General features: G+C 46.7%; 1 protein-coding gene across 5 annotated transcripts in view; it reads left to right on the top strand.

The window, feature by feature from the left end:
- Nucleotides 1-23,003, top strand: part of herc2 (HECT and RLD domain containing E3 ubiquitin protein ligase 2) — a 70,586-nt gene that overhangs the window by 3,688 nt on the left and 43,895 nt on the right. For 2 of the 5 annotated variants that reach the window (XM_017720611.2, XM_017720621.2), the window contains exons 3-15: nucleotides 825-918; nucleotides 1,052-1,186; nucleotides 11,730-11,952; nucleotides 12,090-12,190; nucleotides 15,822-15,963; nucleotides 16,125-16,235; nucleotides 19,632-19,803; nucleotides 20,316-20,489; nucleotides 20,758-20,781; nucleotides 21,450-21,638; nucleotides 21,763-21,914; nucleotides 22,149-22,306; nucleotides 22,434-22,547. In XM_017720611.2, coding sequence (XP_017576100.1) covers nucleotides 825-918; nucleotides 1,052-1,186; nucleotides 11,730-11,952; nucleotides 12,090-12,190; nucleotides 15,822-15,963; nucleotides 16,125-16,235; nucleotides 19,632-19,803; nucleotides 20,316-20,489; nucleotides 20,758-20,781; nucleotides 21,450-21,638; nucleotides 21,763-21,914; nucleotides 22,149-22,306; nucleotides 22,434-22,547 — 1,789 coding nt within the window. The remainder of the gene's footprint in view (nucleotides 1-824; nucleotides 919-1,051; nucleotides 1,187-11,729; nucleotides 11,953-12,089; nucleotides 12,191-15,821; nucleotides 15,964-16,124; nucleotides 16,236-19,631; nucleotides 19,804-20,315; nucleotides 20,490-20,757; nucleotides 20,782-21,449; nucleotides 21,639-21,762; nucleotides 21,915-22,148; nucleotides 22,307-22,433; nucleotides 22,548-23,003) is intronic. The other 3 variants (XM_017720644.2, XM_017720636.2, XM_017720629.2) reach the window with 2 other exon arrangements.

The raw sequence follows: 23,003 nt of genomic DNA, 5'->3' as shown, positions 1-23,003 counted from the left end.
TCTGCAGAAAAAATGTCTATTTTTATTTCTATTTATAAGTATAAGAGTAGAAATAAAGCCGATCTGTTTGCATTTTTACATAGTATATGAAACAGATTTGTTGTATTTACAAGATGGCAAGCACTGAGTGTAATGAGTCGTCTGAATGTGACTAAGTCTAAATGAGTATAGAGTTTACAACCCAAATAAAAGCACTTATTGATGTGCTGTTAAATGAGTTAGATCAAGGTGTAATTAAGTCTCATGGAAAAGCCTGAAAACTACATTTTAGGCTGTAACCTCAAATTTGGTTCTATATTGTTGTTTTTGTGAGGATTCTTGTTTATAGTGGTTTCTGTTGTATGAGGAGAGATTTGTTCTGCAAATATTTGAATCAACACATGATTTTTGTAACACCCCCCCCCCCCCCCTTCCTTTTTTTGTACTTATACTTGCCATTGTGAATAGTTGTGGGCAATGTTGGAGTATTATTGGAGTCCTTATATCTCCTCAGTATATTAATATATTTAAGAATCAGTGCCCTCTCCCGTTCAGATCGGCGCATATTAATATTTACACTGCATGATGCTTCAAAGTTAGGATTGAGCTCTTTTTGCCTCTAGTGTTATGACTCTCTTGAGACAGTCATGATGGGTGACATCATATTGTCCTTTTCTGTTCACAGTTAGATTACCACATGCTTAGAGTGAATATTTTCGTTCTCTTTTAATTAAGGTCTCAGATGAACGTGTCATAACCTTCCAAAAAGTGATTGATATGCACTTACTTACAGGTAATTTTAGAACAGAAAAGGCCACAAGTGATGTATTTTTGTTGTGTTACAGCGTGCATTTTCTCCAGAGGGACTCAGTGAGATGTGGAATGAAATGGTAAAGGATGAGGAGATTGTCTTTGATAGGGAAGAATCTGCCTATCCAGGTAAAAAGCATTATCCACACAATGTTTTTTTTTCTGTTTCTACATTTACTATAAACTTGTTAATTGGCTTAGTTGCTTCGAGCTTTTTGTATATAGAGTAAGCATTTCCCATGGTTTTCTGTTCCGTCTTCAGAGGACTCTGCAGATTGTGCTGGTGCTCAAAAGAAGGATGAGTGCAATGATAAGGAGAAGAAAGAGGAAGAGGAGGCGTCTTTGTCATCTGTCCATCATTCAATCATAGAGACCTGGGACTGGGGGAGGCAGCCAGGTAAGCAGAGCTGCTAAATAATCCCGCTCTAGTTATAGATGAAGTATTGGCACGTAGACTGCTGAACTCGACATGCTGATTGCAGCCTTCTCCTACAGTCATTCTGAAAGGTCATCCTACTTGTTCCTCACCAGCTTTCACTGTATGGGAAAAGGCACATTGTCCATTCCTTTGTTGGTAGGTGAGCCAAGGCCAGCTAAAATTGTTCCAAAGGAATTTTAAAATAAAACTTGGTGTAAGGTGCCATATCTGGCTTCAGTATGGCACTAGTGTTATTCTCTGCTTCCTCTGAAGGATAAATATTTAGTTTCTGACTTGCTCCAACTGCTTTCCTGACTCCAGCCTAGTGCGCAGTGATACTGAAAAAGGTCATTACAGAACTTTTCAAATATATCAGTGTTAAATGATTTTAAAGTTTGTGAATCCATGCTGCCTGAAAACCAGTAATCTGTGCTGAAAGAACCTGATTTTGTTGTTTTGGATTTTGTGTTCTTTTTCTTTTAGTATTACATCAAGTATTTAGTATTTATTGCTGTGCTTTCAAACACTTTCTTTTTTAGTGCCCTGAGATCAGAGTGCATAGGTTCAGCTAAAGTTCAAGTGTTTAACTTCTACTCAGTGCTTTATTTCCATGGATGAACTCCTAATTGTATCAGTATGCAAGTATGAGGAATTGTAACATCACAAAATGTAGATGTCTGCTTATGTCCGCCTCCCAGATATGCTATAAAAGTCATCCTGAAATCAAAATTTACCCATTGTTAGCTGGTTGGTTCATGATTTCTCATTATATTATGGTTATTATAAGACTAAATTCTTGTTTCTCAAATATGGTTACGTTTACCTGCCTCTAAAACATCTGATTTGATTTTTGCCTAAGTTACTTTGTACCAGCAGGCAGGGAAAAAGAATATTGACCAATGATATCAGCTTCCCTCTACTACCACCCACACATCATAGGTTAAAAATGCTCAGATAGCACAGAGACTGTCCCTGATACTGTATTTTACTTGCAAATGTCACAGTATGCATGGGGAAATGCACTGATTTTAGATACAGGTTAACTTGGTTAGCATTTAAGATATCTCCATAACTTGCAGCATCACCAGCTAGCCAGTATATGGTACAGTAGCTGCTGATCTGTGTTGTGATTGGAGAATGCGTGTAACGTTTGACAACGGGCTATGCATAAAAATCTAGGCTTTTCAGAGTTACAGTTTCATTTAAATAATTCACCTACAGCAAAACACAAATTCCCTCTCTTTCTGGTGTCCACTGAAAATTCTCCCTCATTCTTTAGAGAGTGGTGCTCACTTTCATGTCAGCGGGTGAGCACTGCACAAAGTGGAAAAACAACATGATGCTTCCAAATTAGAATCAGAAGTCGCACTGTTTGTTTGTTTACCTCATAGTAAGCTAGTCTCATGCTCAGAGATTCTCAGCAATCAGACAGACCAAAACTAGTTAAAACTGAATGCATTTATTCTAATCCAATTTGACTTCCTAATGAAAGTGTCATCACCTTCCAGCAGATTTAAAATTTGTGATTCAGCTACAGCTGAACACAGAAAGCTCATGCTCTTTCCCCTGTCCACTGAACTTTCAAACTGTGTGGAAAAACAATTTATTGTGAGCAGTGAGCAAATTACATACATTGCAGTTTTTACTGATTATCAATATTGCTAAAATCAACTTTTCGTTTTTTGACACCATTGTACTACTATAGGTGATATCATTCAACACTGCTGCTGTAAACATTTGGTCTTGCCTGCTGTAACCCCTTTTTTTCCCTCCTCAACCCCCTGTTCTGCCTGTCTCCGTCTGCTGTCCACCTGGCACCTCTGTACAAACCTTGTGACTGTTTCCAGCTGAGGTTTCCCACCCTCGGCATTACACAGCGGTAAAGGAGTAGAGCAGATGGATTTGCAACATCTAAATGCGTCCCTGTGTGTGTGTGTGTGTGTGTGTGTGTGTGTGTTTGAGAGAGTATGTGAGTGTAAACTAGAGAGTGTGAGGTTTTGGTCTAAGGTACGTAAAGAGTTGGGGGCTCGAGTGACTGTACAAACTGTCTGAGGGGTTATTTTTACCCCACTGACACTGTGTGCTTGCTGTGTGTTTACAGCCAGGTCTGGGTGGGGTAACTTACTCTTCTGGTGGGTGCTGATAAGAGCATGCTGATGGAAAGGCTCTACACCACATTACATCACATGGTCAAAAGTTCTGTAAGCATCACATGATTGGAAGCCCTTCACACAACAAATGCTTGCAAACTGCATCGCTTCACACTTGTCTCCCACAGAGTGAACACAGCAACTCATAAGAAGACAAATCTATATTTTACTTTCATGGAATTTATGTTAAGGGAGTAATTACATTGGAACATCTCTCTCCTTTTTGAACGGATGACTGAAAATGGTTCAGAAACATTATTCCATTTTTATTCTAAAACAATACAGTATATGCCCATAAATATCCAGAAATTGATGGTGACACTCTTTTAATCTTTGAACCAAATCTTCACACTGTTTGTGTGGGCTCATCATGCTCTTCAGATTAAGTTGGTACTGTGTATAGATTGATTTGTGTTATGATTAGGGATGCATTGATCTGGGAATTGTGTTTTTATGTACATACCAGCCAGTACTGATGCTGATATAGACGCATTCATAAAGTGTGTAAATAGATCAACCTAGATTAGCTTTAAAATTTGAAATTTGTAGCAAATTAAAAGTGGTAAAATGAATGACATTTCAGACACTTCAGCTTTTATGAAGGAAAATAAATACATAATCAGATGTTGTCAGTCAGATGTAAACATCTGTGTAGTTTGTGTGTGTGTAGTATGAAAACTGTTTCAAGTTCATCTTATAGCTGAGAAAAGTCAAATTAATGATAATTTGTCAAGTCACTGTGCTAAAGTAGAGCTTTTCTCTGCAGTATAAACAGTCTACTAAGACTATTCCTATCAGTCTAGAGGTATATTATGTAATGCAGTTCCCGGATCTCTGGGGTTGTACCACCTGTGCACACCTTTAGAAGCAGTAAGGCTTAAATAGGTTCTCTAGGCCTCTGCACCACCACACTTCTAGCTGAATGAACTGTTTTGTAATTGGAGGAGAAGTGTGATGATGATGATGTTTTTACAACACTGACACAGATGTGCACAGCCAGTCGGATGCCAGAATGTCAGGGGTACACTTGATGGACAGCTCTCTCTTTCTCTCTCTTTCGTTCATTCTCTCAGTCTCACTCTCTGTCTGTCTGTCTCGCTCGCTCGCTCGCTCGCTCTCTGTCTGTCTCGCTGTCTGTCTCGCTGTCTGTCTGTCTGTCTGTCTGTCTGTCTCGCTGTCTCGCTGTCTGTCTCGCTCGCTGTCTCTCTCGCTCGCTGTCTGTCTGTCTCGCTCGCTCTCTGTCTGTCTGTCTCGCTCGCTCTCTGTCTGTCTCGCTCGCTCTCGCTCTCTTGTCTCGCTCGCTCTCGCTCTCTTGTCTCGCTCGCTCTCGCTCTCTTGTCTCGCTCTCTCGCTCTCTTGTCTCGCTCTCTCGCTCTCTTGTCTCGCTCTCTCGCTCTCTTGTCTCGCTCTCTCGCTCTCTTGTCTCGCTCTCTCGCTCTCTTGTCTCGCTCGCTCGCTCTCTTGTCTCGCTCGCTCGCTCTCTTGTCTCGCTCGCTCGCTCTCTTGTCTCTCTGGCTCGCTCGCTCGCTCGCTTGCTCTCTGTCTCGCTCGCTCTCTTGGCTCGCTCGCTCGCACTCGCTCTCTTGTCTCGCTCGCTCTCTGTCTGTCTCGCTCGCTCGCTCGCTCTCTGTCTCGCTCGCTCGCTCGCTCTCTGTCTCGCTCGCTCTCTGTCTCGCTCGCTCTCTGTCTCGCTCGCTCGCTCTCTGTCTGTCTCGCTCGCTCTCTGTCTGTCTCGCTCGCTCTCTGTCTCGCTCGCTCGCTCGCTCTCTGTCTCGCTCGCTCGCTCGCTCTCTGTCTCGCTCGCTCGCTCGCTCTCTGTCTTGCTCGCTCGCTCTCTCTCTGTCTTGCTCGCTCGCTCTCTGGCTCGCTCGCTCGCTCTCTGGCTCGCTCGCTCGCTCGCTCGCTCGCTCTCTGTCTCGCTCGCTCTCTTGGCTCGCTCGCTCGCACTCGCTCTCTTGGCTCGCTCGCTCTCGCTCTCTTGGCTCGCTCGCTCGCACTCGCTCTCTTTGTCTGTCTCGCTCTCTTGGCTCGCTCTCTTGTCTCGCTCGCTCTATCTCTGTCTGGCTCGCTCGCTCGCTCTCTGTCTGTCTGTCTCGCTCGCTGTCTCTCTCGCTCGCTGTCTGTCTGTCTCGCTCGCTCGCTCTCTGTCTGTCTGTCTCGCTCGCTCGCTCTCTGTCTGTCTGTCTCGCTCGCTCGCTCTCTGTCTGTCTGTCTCGCTCGCTCGCTCTCTGTCTGTCTGTCTCGCTCGCTCGCTCTCGCTCTCTTGTCTCGCTCGCTCTCGCTCTCTTGTCTCGCTCGCTCTCGCTCTCTTGTCTCGCTCGCTCGCTCTCGCTCTCTTGTCTCGCTCGCTCTCGCTCTCTTGGCTCGCTCGCTCGCTCTCGCTCTCTTTGTCTGTCTCGCTCTCTTGGCTCGCTCTCTTGTCTCGCTCGCTCTATCTCTGTCTGGCTCGCTCGCTCGCTCTCTGTCTCGCTCGCTCTCTGTCTCGCTCGCTCTCTGTCTGTCTCGCTCGCTCGCTCTCTGTCTGTCTTGCTCGCTCGCTCTCTGTCTGTCTTGCTCGCTCGCTCGCTCTCTGTCTTGCTCGCTCGCTCTCTGTCTTGCTCGCTCGCTCTCTGGCTCGCTCGCTCGCTCGCTCGCTGTCTGTCTGTCTCGCTCGCTCTCGCTCTCTGTCTGTCTCGCTCCCTCGCTCGGGGATCTCTGGGGTTGTACCACCTGTGCACACCTTTAGAAGCAGTAAGGCTTAAATAGGTTCTCTAGGCCTCTGCACCACCACACTTCTAGCTGAATGAACTGTTTTGTAATTGGAGGAGAAGATGATGTTTTTACAACACTGACACAGATGTGCACAGCCAGTCGGATGGCAGAATGTCAGGGGTACACTTGATGGACAGCTCTCTCTTTCTCTCTCTTTCGTTCATTCTCTCAGTCTCACTCTCTGTCTGTCTGGCTCGCTCGCTCGCTCGCTCTCTGTCTGTCTGTCTGTCTGTCTGTCTGTCTGGCTCGCTCGCTGTCTCTCTGTCTCGCTCGCTCGCTCTCTGTCTGTCTGTCTCGCTCGCTCGCTCTCTGTCTGTCTCGCTCGCTCGCTCTCTGTCTGTCTCGCTCGCTCGCTCGCTCTCTGTCTCGCTCGCTCTCTTGTCTCGCTCGCTCGCTCTCTTGTCTCGCTCGCTCGCTCTCGCTCTCTTGGCTCGCTCGCTCGCACTCGCTCTCTTGTCTCGCTCGCTCTCTTGTCTGTCTCGCTCTCTTGGCTCGCTCTCTTGGCTCGCTCTGTCTCTGTCTGGCTCGCTCGCTCGCTCTCTGTCTCGCTCGCTCTGTCTGTCTCGCTCGCTCGCTCGCTCTCTGTCTCGCTCGCTCTCTTGGCTCGCTCGCTCGCACTCGCTCTCTTGTCTCGCTCGCTCTCTTGTCTGGCTCGTTCTCTTGGCTCGCTCTCTTGTCTCGCTCGCTCTGTCTCTGTCTGGCTCGCTCGCTCGCTCTCTGTCTCGCTCGCTCTCTGTCTCGCTCGCTCGCTCGCTCTCTGTCTCGCTCGCTCGCTCGCTCTCTGTCTGTCTCGCTCGCTCTCTGTCTGTCTCGCTCTCTGTCTGTCTCGCTCGCTCTCTGTCTCGCTCGCTCGCTCGCTCTCTGTCTCGCTCGCTCTCTGTCTGTCTCGCTCGCTCGCTCTCTGTCTCGCTCACTCTCTGTCTTGCTCGCTTGCTCGCTCGCTCTCTGTCTTGCTCGCTCGCTCTCTGTCTTGCTCGCTTGCTCGCTCGCTCTCTGTCTTGCTCGCTCGCTCTCTGTCTGTCTCGCTCGCTCGCTCTCTGTCTCGCTCGCTCTCTGTCTCGCTCGCTCTCTGTCTCGCTCACTCTCTGTCTTGCTCGCTTGCTCGCTCGCTCTCTGTCTTGCTCGCTCGCTCTCTGTCTTGCTCGCTTGCTCGCTCGCTCTCTGTCTTGCTCGCTCGCTCTCTGTCTGTCTCGCTCGCTCGCTCTCTGTCTCGCTCGCTCTCTGTCTCGCTCGCTCTCTGTCTCGCTCTCTGTCTCGCTCGCTCGCTCGCTCTCTGTCTCGCTCGCTCTCTGTCTCGCTCGCTCGCTCGCTCGCTCTCTGTCTCGCTCGCTCTCTGTCTCGCTCGCTCGCTCGCTCGCTCGCTCTCTGTCGCTCGCTCGCTCGCTCGCTCGCTCTCTGTCTGTCTGGCTCGCTCGCTCTCTGTCTGTCTGGCTCGCTCGCTCGCTCTCTGTCTGTCTCGCTCGCTCGCTCTCTGTCTGTCTCGCTCGCTCGCTCGCTCGCTCTCTGTCTCGCTCGCTCTCTTGGCTCGCTCGCTCGCACTCGCTCTCTTGTCTCGCTCGCTCTCTTGTCTGTCTCGCTCTCTTGGCTCGCTCTCTTGTCTCGCTCGCTCTGTCTCTGTCTGGCTCGCTCGCTCGCTCTCTGTCTCGCTCACTCTCTGTCTCGCTCGCTCTCTGTCTCGCTCTCTGTCTCGCTCGCTCTCTGTCTCGCTCGCTCTCTGTCTCGCTCGCTCTCTTGTCTCGCTCGCTCTCTTGTCTGTCTCGCTCTCTTGGCTCGCTCTCTTGTCTCGCTCGCTCTCTTGTCTGTCTCGCTCTCTTGGCTCGCTCTCTTGTCTCGCTCGCTCTGTCTCTGTCTGGCTCGCTCGCTCGCTCTCTGTCTCGCTCGCTCGCTCGCTCTCTGTCTCGCTCGCTCTCTGTCTCGCTCGCTCGCTCTCTGTCTCGCTCTCTGTCTGTCTCGCTCGCTCTCTGTCTTGCTCGCTCGCTCTCTGTCTTGCTCGCTCGCTCTCTGTCTTGCTCGCTCGCTCGCTCGCTCTCTGTCTTGCTCGCTCGCTCTCTGTCTTGCTCGCTCGCTCTCTGTCTTGCTCGCTCGCTCTCTGGCTCGCTCTCTGTCTTGCTCGCTCGCTCTCTGGCTCGCTCTCTGTCTTGCTCGCTCGCTCTCTGGCTCGCTCTCTGTCTGGCTCGCTCGCTCTCTGGCTCGCTCGCTCTCTGGCTCGCTCGCTCTCTGGCTCGCTCGCTCGCTGTCTGTCTCGCTCGCTCTCGCTCTCTGTCTGTCTCGCTCTCTGTCTGTCTCGCTCCCTCGCTCGCTCTCGCTCTCTGTCTGTCTCGCTCCCTCGCTCGCTCTCGCTCTCTGTCTGTCTCGCTCCCTCGCTCGCTCTCTGTCTGTCTCGCTCCCTCGCTCGCTCTCGCTCGCTCTCGCTCTCTGTCTGCCTCGCTCGCTCTCTGTCTGTCTCGCTCGCTCGCTCTCTGTCTGTCTCGCTCCCTCGCTCGCTCTCGCTCTCTGTCTGTCTCGCTCCCTCGCTCGCTCTCGCTCTCTGTCTGTCTCGCTCCCTCGCTCGCTCTCTGTCTGTCTGTCTCGCTCCCTCGCTCGCTCTCTGTCTGTCTGTCTCGCTCCCTCGCTCGCTCTCTGTCTGTCTGTCTCGCTCCCTCGCTCGCTCTCTGTCTGTCTGTCTCGCTCCCTCGCTCGCTCTCTGTCTGTCTGTCTCGCTCCCTCGCTCGCTCTCTGTCTGTCTGTCTCGCTCCCTCGCTCGCTCTCTGTCTGTCTGTCTCGCTCCCTCGCTCGCTCGCTCTCTGTCTGTCTGTCTCGCTCCCTCGCTCGCTCGCTCTCTGTCTGTCTCGCTCCCTCGCTCGCTCGCTCTCTGTCTGTCTCGCTCCCTCGCTCGCTCTCTGTCTGTCTCGCTCCCTCGCTCGCTCTCGCTCTCTTGGCTCGCTCTCGCTCTCTTGTCTCGCTCGCTCGCTCTCGCTCTCTTGTCTCGCTCGCTCGCTCGCTCTCTGTCTGGCTCGCTCGCTCTCTGTCTGTCTGTCTGGCTCGCTCGCTCGCTCTCTGTCTGGCTCGCTCGCTCGCTCTCTGTCTGGCTCGCTCGCTCGCTCTCGTCTCGCTCGCTCTCTTGTCTCGCTCTCTGTCTGTCTGTCTCGCTCGCTCTCTTGTCTGGCTCGCTCGCTCGCTCTCTCGCTCTGTCTGGCTCGCTCGCTCGCTCGCTCTCTGTCTGTCTCGCTCCCTCGCTCGCTCTCTGTCTGTCTCGCTCCCTCGCTCGCTCTCTGTCTGTCTCGCTCCCTCGCTCGCTCTCTGTCTGTCTCGCTCCCTCGCTCGCTCTCTGTCTGTCTCGCTCCCTCGCTCCCTCGCTCGCTCTCGCTCGCTCTCGCTCTCTGTCTGCCTCGCTCGCTCTCTGTCTGCCTCGCTCGCTCTCTGTCTGTCTCGCTCCCTCGCTCGCTCTCGCTCTCTGTCTGTCTCGCTCCCTCGCTCGCTCTCGCTCTCTGTCTGTCTCGCTCCCTCGCTCGCTCTCGCTCTCTGTCTGTCTCGCTCGCTCGCTCTCGCTCTCTGTCTGTCTCGCTCCCTCGCTCGCTCTCTGTCTGTCTCGCTCCCTCGCTCGCTCTCTGTCTGTCTGTCTCGCTCCCTCGCTCGCTCTCTGTCTGTCTGTCTCGCTCCCTCGCTCGCTCTCTGTCTGTCTGTCTCGCTCCCTCGCTCGCTCTCTATCTGTCTCGCTCCCTCGCTCGCTCTCGCTCTCTTGGCTCGCTCTCGCTCTCTTGGCTCGCTCTCGCTCTCTTGGCTCGCTCTCGCTCTCTTGGCTCGCTCGCTCGCTCGCTCTCTGTCTGGCTCGCTCGCTCGCTCTCTGTCTGGCTGGCTCGCTCGCTCGCTCGCTCGCTCTCTGTCTGGCTCGCTCGCTCGCTCTCTGTCTGGCTCGCTCGCTCGCTCTCGTCTCGCTCGCTCTCTTGTCTCGCTCTCTGTCTGTCTGTCTCGCTCGCTCTCTTGTCTGGCTCGCTCGCTCGCTCTCTCGCTCTGTCTGGCTCGCTCGCTCGCTCGCTCTCTTGTCTCGCTCGCTCTCTGTCTGGCTCGCTCTCTCGCTCTCTGTCTGGCTCGCTCTCTGTCTGGCTCGCTCTCTGTCTGGCTCGCTCTCTGTCTGGCTCGCTCTCTCGCTCTCTGTCTGGCTCGCTCTCTCGCTCTCTTGTCTGTCTCGCTCGCTCTCGCTCTCTTGTCTCGCTCGCTCGCTCTCTGTCTGTCTCGCTCGCTCGCTCTCTCGCTCGCTCGCTCTCTCGCTCTCTGTCTGGCTCGCTCTCTGTCTGGCTCGCTCTCTTGTCTTGCTCGCTCTCGCTCTCTTGTCTCGCTCGCTCTCTGTCTCGCTCTCTGTCTGGCTCGCTCGCTCTCTCGCTCTCTGTCTGTCTGGCTCGCTCTCTCGCTCTCTGTCTGGCTCGCTCTCTCGCTCTCGCTCTCTTGTCTCGCTCGCTCGCACGCTCTCTGTCTCGCTCTCTGTCTGTGGCTCGCTCGCTTGCTCTCGCTCTCTGTCTGTGGCTCGCTCGCGCTCTTACACAGCTTCTCACTCACACAGGTGCACCACTCTTGTACCATATGCAGTTGTGCTCACAATATAGTGTAGACATTCAGGGCATCTGAGCGGGGCACTGGCTGGCATGCAGAAAGCTTAAGTGGATTTTGGAACTGCTATTTTAGCTCACTCTGCTGTCTTGCTGGTCTGTTGTTCAATGCCACTTTCCAGCCATTGCAGTGAATGTTGGTTGATTTAAATCTGAGAATGTGAACGAAGGTGTTCTCAGTGTTTTTATTATTTTGATATTATTAGAAATATGATTTTGAACTGATATTCACTTCTTGTTGTGGTAGGGTATAATTAACACGACTAGCATCAAAGGTTGGTTCATGTCTGTTCAAGACCAAGCTAGGTATATGCCTCTGCCTGTAAAACACTGTCATGCATTACTGGAAAATTGTTCAGTTTACATGATTATTTTTATATTAATCCTAGACTCCCTTTTATTTGTTCTTTTTCTTGTTAATCTGTCTGTACTTTGTTTTTTTCATCCAGCATTTCACCTACCATTGCCCAGCTAGTCTCTTGTGCTGCCAGTTTTAGATGAAATACAGCATTAGGATTTCACTGGCAAGCTAAAGTTATTTCTAATAGTAATTTTTTAAATTAATGAATACATTTTATTATTATTATTATTATTATTATTATTATTATTATAAAAATAAATAAATGATAAAGAAGTCATCATGTGCAAGTTAGTTTCATCCTTAAAGAAACTGGGTTGTCCTGCAAACTTAAAACACAATTTTATTTACTTCTTTATCAATTGTAAAGTGATGTTAAAACATCAAAAGCATGATGTGTCAATTTATTGTGAGGAAACAAAAGCTGCTTTATTTGGGCACCTAAGCAATTGACTTTTTATAGTATTTTTGAAAACCCTAATAATCAAGCAGATCTGTTTGGACTTTCTTATAGATGTGGTTTAAGGGGCTAGTCACATTGTTCTTATACAGTGCTATATATATGCAAATTATTGTTTAACCCAACATGGATGGCACACTGATCTTAAAAATAATTCTCTACGTTCAAGTGCGTTTAAGTACCTGCATGTTGTAATGTTTTTATATGCCCCTCTTCTCAGATGAGGTGGAGCTGAAGGACTGTCTTACGGTTCTGGTGGATGACCAACAGAAACTGGCTGCACAGACAGCTAAGAGCACTCTCTCTGCACGGCGTCTGAGCCAACGGCTGCTCATCTTGGAGCGCTACCTCATCTCTCTCACTCACAGCATGATGGAGGAGAAGTACAAAGTTCGGTGGAAAAGTCCCCCCAGCCCCCCGCTACCCACTGTGGATAACAAAAGGTATGAGACATTAACCAAGTAAATAAGACATGATTTTTTTTTTAGGCTTAGTCTAGTGTGTACTGGTTTAAACCAAGAAAAATCACATTAGTATCCATTAAAATTTGCTTTATATTATGCCATCTGTCCTCCTACAGCACTCGTCCTGTGAGTAAGGGAGTAGAGGGCTTGGCTCGAGTTGGGTCAAGGGCAGCTCTTTCCTTTGCTTTTGCTTTCCTCCGCAGAGCCTGGAGGTCTGGTAAGTAAACTTTCCCCTCAATGTTCTTTGCTCTTGCGCCCCTTACAAGCTGTACAAAAATAGCAATCCTAGGTTTATTGCATGCCACACTGTAGAGATTCTGCTACCTGCCAAATTATGATTAAAAATTGTTTTGAGCATCAAGAAAATGAATCCAGCAGTCAGCACCTGTCTGTTCTGGTGTTGTGTTGAAAGGAAAAATAATGTTGCGCAAACAAAAAATGGCCTTCCACATGACAATTGCCATATAACTATGTAGACCACACATAATCTAGAAAAAATATCTGAAAAGATATCAGTTAGAAAGTATCAGCGGTCACAAAGCAACATAGCAGCCAGTTTTGCCACTTTAGGCTTAAACTCTTAATTTAATAATCTTTTAATCTTTTTGTGTCATGATTGTGATTATCGTGTTATCTTTTATGAAATAGCATATTTTATTTCGGCCTAGATTTACGGCGTTGTCTGTCCGAATGCTTTATAAAACACTTAAGCTTCGAAAGCTGATCCTCAAAGACTATTAACTTTTGAAACAATGTCTGTCTACTTGTGCCCATTTTTTAAAATGTATTTATTTATTTATTTAGTTACATATTCATTGATTAAGCCACTTATTCATAACTCTTTCCTGAGACAGCACAGCTTTGAATTTTTATGCGTTGCGTAACTGAGCTCTTGCTGTATAATCCTCCCATAGTTATGGGATAAGGGTTCCTTACACATCCCCATTAAAACACTGTGCCAAGTTGAAATATTATGTTCAGGTGGTGGAATCAACCTGAACCCCACATCTCTGTGGTAACAATATTCACTGGAATTTGTGGAATTGAATTCCCAGAACTGAAGCCATAAACTTTATAACATGGCAGTGAGTGGAAAATGCCTATTGACTCTGGCATTGATTCCAGATATGTTAATCGTACCTTTTTAATGAAATTGTAATGGACTTCTTATATTTTCATGGTAAGTTTCCATTTGCTGTTGAACCATGAAAATAAAATACTCAGAGAATCTGGCAATATCACAGGTGTGGAGCTCAACCCTCCCAAAAAGATTCCATGCCTGAAAATGTTTTCAGCGTGCTGCACACTCAAACAGGAACAGCTTCATGTTTTTTTTTTTTTTTTTTTTTTCTTTTCTTTTGCTGGGAGGCAGCTGTGGATTAGGGGAGTGATGTGATCCTGTGGGCTGATGGCTTGTTGAGAGCAGAATTGTGCAATCTATTGGTGTCCATTGGGAATGGGTGAGACCAGCTGTTCTGACTATGGAGAGCTGCTTTGTAACCTGAGCTACATATAGAGATCCTGTCTGAAGAGATTTGAACAGAACTATTGTAGTTCTGAATTGACACAGTGTAAGAATGGGCAAACAGATGAATTGTGGAGTGGTAGAAGGAGACAGGAAATAATGGGAGGAAATGTTCAGGCAGAACACACTTTTAGCCAAACTAGTGATGAAACATTCTAAGGGTAATGTGCTTTATAGAGAGTGGAAAAATTCAAGAGACTAGGGATGCACTGATATGGAATTTCTGGACCAATAACATATAATCAGTTCCTTATTGTGGTAGGTAGCAATCCGCTTAGTTTCATTTTAAATGTCAGTGTAAAACCAAGCGTAAGCTGTCTTTTAAGCTCAAAAATGGGTTGCTGAATAATTTTACATGTCAGTGTCCAAATGTTTGTAGACACCTGCTTATCCAATATTTCTTCTTAAATTAATGGTAGTAATAGGGAATTTGTCCAACCTTTTGTTTCAGTAACAATACTGACACTTCTGGAAGGCTTTTGAGTAGATTTTGGAATATAGCTCTGTCACAAGTGCAGATACTGATGTTGGTTGATTAGCACTGCATCACAGGTGCCACTCCAACTCATCCAGAACATATTACCAGGGTTGGGATAGCTACTGAAAAATTAGTAGTTGGCTACTTTCCCAAAATTTGTAGCTAGCCACAGAAAAAAAGTAATGACTACATTTTGAAAAGTTTTGGACTACTTTTTAGCTACTTTTAAAGCATGATTGTCAGAATTTTGGGAATTTCCATCTGAAAGAATCTTTACCAGAAAGAAACAGCCTGGAAAGTTGGAAATATCCAAAAAGTAAGTTCAAGTGTAACCAGCAATCAAATTTACACAACCAAAGGCGTGATATCCAACAAAAAATTTAGACTAAAGGTAAAGTCAATCATTCCAGGTTTTTCTTAATAAAAATCAACAAAAATAATCAAATACAAACTAAATATCTTTGTGCAAAGCATTGTCAACTGTTGAAATAAAACTGCTCCAATTTAAACATTTCAGCAAGATATACAGACATTCAGAATCCTTTGTTAAAATAAAAGTATAAAAATAAAAGGTCTTGAATGCATATCTGCTAATTCACCAACCTTTAACGCTGAAGACTAATGTGCAGACTGTTGGACACACAGCAATGCAGATAATGAAAAGGCAAAGAGAGAGAAGACGAACATCGATAATTTGGAGATGAATGGACTTGTTTGCATTTATATTCACTCAGCTGGTTTCCTAACACATTTATTCTGCAATAACTGGCAAGGCTGAAATCAGTTTCTCATTCCCCAGCTTCTTGTTTTAATTTTCACATTCTACGTTAAATGGTGCAGCAGTTACATTCTGGCGCCTCAGGCACCACTTAAGTTGGAACTGGACAATTCGAATGAAAAGCGACTTCAGCCTTGTATAAAGCCAAACGTTGAGAGACATCGTACAGGAAACTTGAAGAGAAGTTTCCTGAGATGCGAGAAAAGTGGCTACACCTGAGCTAAAAGTTAAAGCAGAGCAAGTGAAGTCTGAGTTTTCATTTATATTATGTTTTTAGCCTGTACTAGTACATCAGACATTTACATTATATCAGCACATACTTACAACCATGATAGTAAAACGGGCATAAAATGTAGTGCCTACCGAGGTGATTTCGTTTTTGTTGAAGAAACAAAAAAAGGCTCTTCTGAACAAGTTGGTTGCGATCCAAGAGTTAAGCCTTCTAGTAAGGAGTAAGCAGTGCGTGACCATTTGCTGGAACTATCTAGCTCAGTCAGGATTGCACAGTTGCCACCAGCCCAGTTAATGACCGTGTTCTATGGTTCAGATTTTACGCAGATTGCCTGAGGCCTGTAGCGAACATTATCGCTATAGCTACACAAAAATTTGTAGGCTCTACAGCTATTAACTACATTTCATAAAACTCCTATATTAGCTATTAGGTACAAAAAATTTGTTGGGTACAAAAAGTAGCACGCTACTTAGCTACTCCCCCCCCCCCCCCCCCCCATCCCTGCATATTAAATATGGTAATTTAATATTAGTCTTGCCTAGGAACTCTTATTCTTATCCCAGTGGCTTTTCTGCCAGGATAGGGAAGGGGAGCAATAGAAGAACATAAATGCACACAGATAGTGATTACACAAGCATAGTGCATGTGTAAGTGCAAATATAAAATTATTAGTTGTAATAATGTTTTGTTGACCCTTAGGAATAATACATTGTCTGCCAATGTATGGTGCACCTTTAACTGATGCCTTAACATTTTTTTCAACTAATGTAATGGATGTTTAAGTTCAAGCTATGAAGACATGCTAACTCTTAACCTGGATTGTAATGTGTTGTAGGTGATGATGCAGACCTATGCAGTGAACTGCTTCAGGAGTCCTTGGATGCTCTACGTGCCCTTCCAGAGGCCACTCTATTTGACGAAGGCACTGTGTCATCTGTCTGGCTAGAGGTTGTTGAGAGAGCTACTAAATTCCTCAGGTTAGTTACTTTTATTATGTGGTTACAAAAGGTGATAAAACCGACAGGAGATATTAATAAAATTGCTTTCACTAATAACTGTTAACTGTTGCTCAGTGTTTTACCTTTACTCATGTGACAGTCACAGTAATTACTGAAGTGTTGCTTTGCATTTGGAGCAGTGATGTGCATGGGGGTGGCAGTGGCAAAGCACCAAGCAGCATTCCTCTGCAGGACCAGCACTTGGCCCTTGCGATTCTACTCGAGCTTGCCGTTCAGAGGGGCACACTCAGGTACACACAGCTAATGTTCCATGAATTTTACCTCTCTCAAGCTTTTAGGGTTTATTTGTGTTGTTCACTTCAGACAAGACCAGTATAGACATATACAACATATATACAACAGAGTTCTTACATGTCCAGGGTCCTTCAGCTAACAGTTCTGTATGGTATAGTACAGTATACCAATGTCCCTTCACTTCTAAAGGGGACCTATTATGCTCAATATCATCACAATCAATCATCATCCAGATAGGGTAGCAGTTGGGAGAGCAGAGAATCCCAAATGACCCTGTCCCCTGCAACTTCCTCCAGCTCATTCCCAGAGGCCTCAAGCTGCTCCCAGGCCAACTTGGAGATGTAATCCCTCCAGCAGGTCCTTGGATGACCCCGAGCCTGGTACACCCCCAACGGGAGGCGTCCAGGGGGCTCAGATCAGATGCCCGAACCACCTCAGCTGGCGCATCTCAATGCGGAGGAGCAGCGGCTCTCCTCCAAGCTCCTCCCGGATGGCTGAGCTCCTCACACTATCGAATAAAGTGTAGCCCGCCACCCTGAGAAGAAAGCTAATTTCCCCCGTTTGTATTTGCGATCTCATCTCATTCTTTCGGTCATTACCCATAGCTCATGACCATAGGTGATCGGGTCGGGATGTAGACCGACCAGAAAACGTAGAGCTTCGCCGTATGGCTCAGCTCCCTCTTCACCACTACAGGCTATTCACCACTACACCGCATTACTGTTGCCACCTGTCCCAGCCTGCGGCCAATCTCACGATCCCTCTTCCCATCACTTGTGAACAAGACCCCAAGATACTTAAACTCCTCCACCTGGGGCAAGTCCTTTCCCCTTACCTGAAGTGGGCATGCCATCTTTTTCCGGGTTAAGACCATGGACCATGGAGGTGCTGATCCGCATACCAACCACTTCACACTCCACTGCAAGCCGATCCAGTGAGCACTGTAGGCATCCATGTGATCCAGCCAAAAGAACAAAATCATCTGCAAATGGCAGAGATGCTACCCTTCAGCTTCCACACTTAATGACACACCAGAAGCCTCCGGCCCTGACGCCCGTGAGGGAGGCATGTCTCCTGGATTAAGGAGTTCTTCAAAGTGCTCCTTCCACCAACCTGACAATATCCTCACTTGAAGTCCTTGTCAAATACAGCTTGGGCGCAGCCACCCCGACCACTCCTGAGTTGCCGGACAGTTGTCCAGAACCTCTTTGAGGCCGAACGAAAGTCTTTTTCCATGGCCTCACCACACTCCTCCCATGCCCTGGATTTTGCTTCTGCCACTGTTGCGGCTGCCACCTTTTTTGCCTGTCAGTAACTATCTGGTGAATCAGGAGTCATTCAGGCCAGCCAGTCCCTTAAGGCCTCTTTCTTCAGCTTGATGGCCTCCCTCACCACTGGTGTCCACCAGGGTGTTCTTGGGTTACCGCCTCAACAGGCACCCACAAGCTTTTGGCCACAGCTACACCTGTTAGCTTCCACAATGAAGGTTTTGACCAGAGTCCATTCAGGCTCCATGTCTCCTACCTCCTCCGGGACATGAGGGAAAAACTCTCCCGGAGGTGGGAGTTAAAATCATTCCGAACAGGGTCTTCAGACAGTCGTTCCCAGCACACCCTCTCTATTTGCTTGGGTCTACCGGGCTTGACCATCAGTCTTCCCTGCCATCTGATCCAACTCACCACCAGATGGTGATCAGTTGACAGCTCAGCACCTCTCTTCACCCGAGTGTCCAGAACATATGGTCCCAAGTCAGATGAAATGACAAAGTTGATCATTGACCTCTGAGCCAAGGAGCTCTGGTATCATGTACACTTATGAACATCCTTATGTTCAAACTTGGTGTTCGTTATGGACAATCCATGCCTGGCACAGAAGTCCAATAACAATTCACCATTCGGGTTTAGATCAGGCAGGCTGTTCTTCCCAATCACGCCTCTCCAGGTCTCCCAGTCATTGCCAACGTGAGGATTGAAGTCTCCCTGTAAGACTATGGAGTCTGTAGGCGGGACCCTTTCCAGAACCCTGCCCGATCACTCCAAGATGGCTGAATACTCCGACCTGTTTGGTGCATAAACACAGACAACTGAGTTTTCCTCTCTGTGATTTTAATTCGCATTGAGGTGACCCTCTCGTCCACCAGGACGAACTCCAACTACACGGTCACCAGCCGTGAGTATCCACACACCTGCCCGGCGCCGCCCACCCTGTGCAACCCCTAGTAGGAGAGGGACCAACTCCTATCCAGTTTGGTTCCAGAGCTGACACTGAGTGGAGGTGAGCCCAACTATATCTAGTTGGTACCTCTCAACCTCCCGGACAAGCTCCGACTCCTTCCCCCCCAGTGAGGTTACATTCCACATACCACCAAGGGCCCCCCAGCAATCTCCTACTGCCTATATGGCACTGCACCGCTCCCCCGTGCTGGACCTTGCAGGTGGTAGGCCCACATGGTCTCCCCACCTTGCCTCTTCGGGCTGAGCCTGGCCGGATTATGTGGGCTGCCTGGATGCCAGACGCTCGCTGAGGAACACTACCCCCGGGCCTCGCTCCAGGGGCAGGTCCCGGTGACCCTCTTCTGAGCAGGGTACACGATTTTCTGTGTCTGTTTTTCATTGTTCATAATTTTATTTTTGGTGTCTACTGTAACAGATGTAAGTGCTTCAGTGTTCTAAAAATACATGTTCCTCATACATCTTGGTTCACTGTCTTAAATGCTCGGTTAGAACACCTGTGTCTTTATGCCACCCTCCCAAGAGCACAGTGTGTTCTGATTGGTCACCTCACCCACTCTGTTCTGATTGGTCAACCTCCAGAGTGGTTTCACCCTTGTTTTGCAGTCTGCAGATAGACCATTCTCTCCTGAGCAGCTGTAAACCTTGGTGTGACTATTTTTCCAGTCGTATCGGTTCTGTCCTGTCACTTTGAGCTGAAGCCTGATCCAACAAAAACGGTGCTGATGTTGTATTCACATCTGAATTTCTCAAGTAATTTTTTCTCATGTTTTTCTCTTGTGTCCTCTGCCTCAAAAACACAATACACAGCCTTAGGTTGCAACTGACAATCTCATTGGCAGGTGATCAAAGTCCTGCAGCATTTTCATTTTCACTTGATGCTTGGCTAAAACATGCCTGATTCTGCCATTCAGCTAAACAGGCTAAAGTTGTGTTGCACTATCTATGTTGTGCATATTGTCTGCACTTTTTTGTAATACCCTAGGAAGAATTTCAACCATACCAGATGAAGTGCTATACCACCCACTATAGTTATTACTGAATAATAATGTCTTGAAATTAATAATTGCATAATAAGCCTGCTGTTGTAATGATAGATAAAAGCTAGTCTGATAAATATTGATGTGCACTGTAACACTTCCTGCCTCTTGTGGCATCTAGTCAGCTGCTTTCTGCGGTGCTGTTGCTGCTGAGATTGTGGGATAGTGGCACCAGAGAGATGGATAACGAGCGTTCCAGCCAGGGCACCAGCGCCCCATTACTGCCACTTCTTCAACGCTTCCAAAGGATCCACAGTGGCAAGGAGGAACCTGTTCCAGAGGAGGAGGTTGAAGTGAGATTTCTTCATTCACTCAATTATTACTGTTTCTTTTTGGATGCAAAACAGCACATAGACCTGACTTGTAACTCAGGACACTTACATTTTGTGGCTGTTAGTTCACAAGTAGCTTTTGTCTGCATTATAGAAGATGAGGAACCCTACACCAGCAGGATTTCATGAGTGCATGCATATTTGAAATCTGAAGTTGCATAGATAAAGTAAAAGGGGCCAAAACCATGCAAAATATTCCCTGTGTATTTACAGAAGTACAGAAAACATTTTATGCTGCTGCCTTTGTAGAATGACCTGTTTATGTACAGATATTGATCAGCATGACCGCTCTTCAACTAGATTGATGACCAGACACAAAGTGGGGATGCTATGGAAGAATGATGCTTGTGCTTTCAATGCTTTCAGCAATGAAATTGTGTCCTTATTATTTTGAAATGAAGTATTACTATTGAAGTATTATTACTAGTATCTCCTTTTGTTTCTTGAAAGTAAGCCAGCAACCTTTCCCACAGATTCTGTCTGCCCCACTGAGCCCAAATGAAAGTTTCCTGCGCTACCTGACCTTGCCCCAAGACAATGACCTGGCCATCGACCTACGACAGACGGCTGTGGTCATTATGGCCCACCTGGACCGCCTAGCAGTCCCCTGTAGCCCTCCGCAATGCAGCTCTCCCACCTCCAGCAAGGTACTGCATATGCCATGCTACTTATTGCTTCATCTTTTTGTGCTAAGCCTTTTGCTAGGAAGCTTTGCAGTGCACAACATTACATAATTACAGCAGAGATGTTACAAAATGTTTAGAACTGTATTGGAAATATTCTGGGTAGCCAACCTGCTGCACTGACACCTTTTTTAAGCTTTGCTTGTTGCGTTTTCAGCTTCAACTGTGTTATTTTAAGCATACTCCTACGAACTCTTGCAAGACTAACTGTGTTCTTTCTCTGTCTGCCCTGGTGGAGGACCATGGCCCTGTACAGGTAATTGGGATTGTTAATGTATTCCTGTCTACACTGTTTTTTAGATTGTCTTGTACTTCTTTATTGTGATGCAAGATTATAAAACCATCCTCTGCACCAAAGCACTCTTTATCTCAGGGTAGACCTGAAGATCTGCATGTGTGTGGGTGTGACACAGTTGCATAGCAAGGAGAATCTTATTAATACTCTTGTTGGAGCAGAATCATCACAAGATTGCTGACCAAACCACTGTTCATGTTTTAGCTGTGGCTAAGGATGAAAATATTCCACCCTAAAAAAAAGAGAGAAACTTTGCTAACTGATAGTACTTTGAGCAGAGATGTCACTCCAGGTTATTTCTGGGGAACAGCTTTACAGAAATCGTCATTTTCCTTCTGCTGACACTCATGAAGGCCTTGCTAGTAAGCTGATGAGTTCAGTCAGGTGTGTGTAATGAGGCAGAACACTAAACTCTTCAGAGCGGTGATCCAGAATGAAACCTGGTTTGACACCCATAATTTAGAGTGATCCTAAACTGTTTCAGCTGCGTTATTTGTCTGTGGTGGTCTGTGCAGTGCTGTGTAAAATGCAGTAATGCAACGCATGCATAGACATTTTTAATTCAATCCTACAAAATCTGTAAGAGTCTGAATTTTGAGTGACTTTTTTTTTTTTTTTTTTTTTTTAAGGGTACATTGCAGGAGGTGATTGGATGGGGTTTGCTAGGATGGAAGGTGCATGCCAATGTGAACGGACCAATTCAATGCAAAGCTTTGTCCAGCGTGGGCGTAACCCAAATTGTGTGCTCAGAAAAGGGCTTTCTCATCCTGTCAATCTCTGGTGCTGTGTACACCCAGAACTACAAAAGCACCACCCTGGTCAGTGTCTCTAATGCAGCATTTGAGTGGTCAGGATTTGTACTTCTTAAATATGAGTTCAACAGGTACAGACCATTTTTAAATTCTTAAATTCTGGTAATTTAGTCAGATGTTTTTCTTTTAGTCCCCCATGCTGGTCCATGGGTTGTCATCCAGGAAGATAGTGAAATTGGCGGCTCACCCAGAGGGGCAGCACTACCTTGCTCTCTCGGCCAATGGGGAGGTTTTCTCCTGGGGATGTGGGGATGGGGGTCGCCTGGGACATGGAGACACCATGTAAGAGTGTACCTAATTCTTTCCTGTGGTATTTTGATCTTGAGAAGTTCCACTGTTAGATGGTGTTATAATTGAACTCTTCCTTACTAATTATAATGTACTAATAATAGTTTAAAGCTTCCTTACAGTTCTCATTATAGATTGGCCTAAAGGTGCATGCATATATGCTGTGCATATGCATGCATTATATAAATTAACAAAAGGGTGACTGCAGTACTTCCTCTTGCTGTGCAGGTACTTGGAAGAGCCTACCATGATTGCAGCATTCTCTGGGAAGCAGGCTGGCAAGCATGTAATGCACATAGCCTGTGGCAGCACCTACAGTGCAGCCATCACAGCAGATGGGGAACTGTACACATGGGGCCGAGGCAACTACGGCCGGCTGGGCCATGGTAATGTCCATTTACTGCCACACTATAGCTTAGTAATATTTTTAAAACCACACTTTTAGTAATATTGTTATTTTCCTTTTTTTTTTTTTTAAACCAAACTGTACATTTCTGTGACCTTTTAAAATAGGCTCTAGTGAGGATCAGACTACCCCCATGCTGGTGACTGCTCTGAAGGGATTGAAGGTGATAGATGTGGCTTGTGGCAGTGGAGATGCACAGACACTTGCAGTCACAGAGAATGGTATGAGACGTCAAAAGAATTTGTATATTGTCTGCTTTGACCTGTGCAGGGATCTCTTTTAGTGGTAATGTCCTTGTTTGATGTCTGTGGCATGATAATCAAAGTGAACATGTGAAATACTATGCTCAGTAGGGGTGTAACAATTCTCAAATTTCATGACCTATTTACATATTGTCATTTTTGTATCACTGCATGATCCATTTTTGATACAGAATTAGAAAACAAATAACAGCATTCATTCATTAATTCATTCATTCATTTATTTATTTATGATTCCCACTTTTGCCGCTAAAGGACAAAAGTAGCACAAGTCCTTTTCTTAGAAATCATAAACTAGAGTATTCAAAGAGTTACAATATCTATGTAAAAGGAAGCAAACAATGCAAGTTAAATGGGTTCATCTCATTATTAAATGAGCTGAGCATAAGTTAATTCACAATATGGTCTTGTGCTTCT

Source organism: Pygocentrus nattereri, chromosome 26, assembly GCF_015220715.1.
Source record: "Pygocentrus nattereri isolate fPygNat1 chromosome 26, fPygNat1.pri, whole genome shotgun sequence".
In the NCBI taxonomy this organism is placed as follows: Eukaryota; Metazoa; Chordata; class Actinopteri; order Characiformes; family Serrasalmidae; genus Pygocentrus; species Pygocentrus nattereri.
This window is presented reverse-complemented; position numbering and strand designations above follow the sequence as displayed.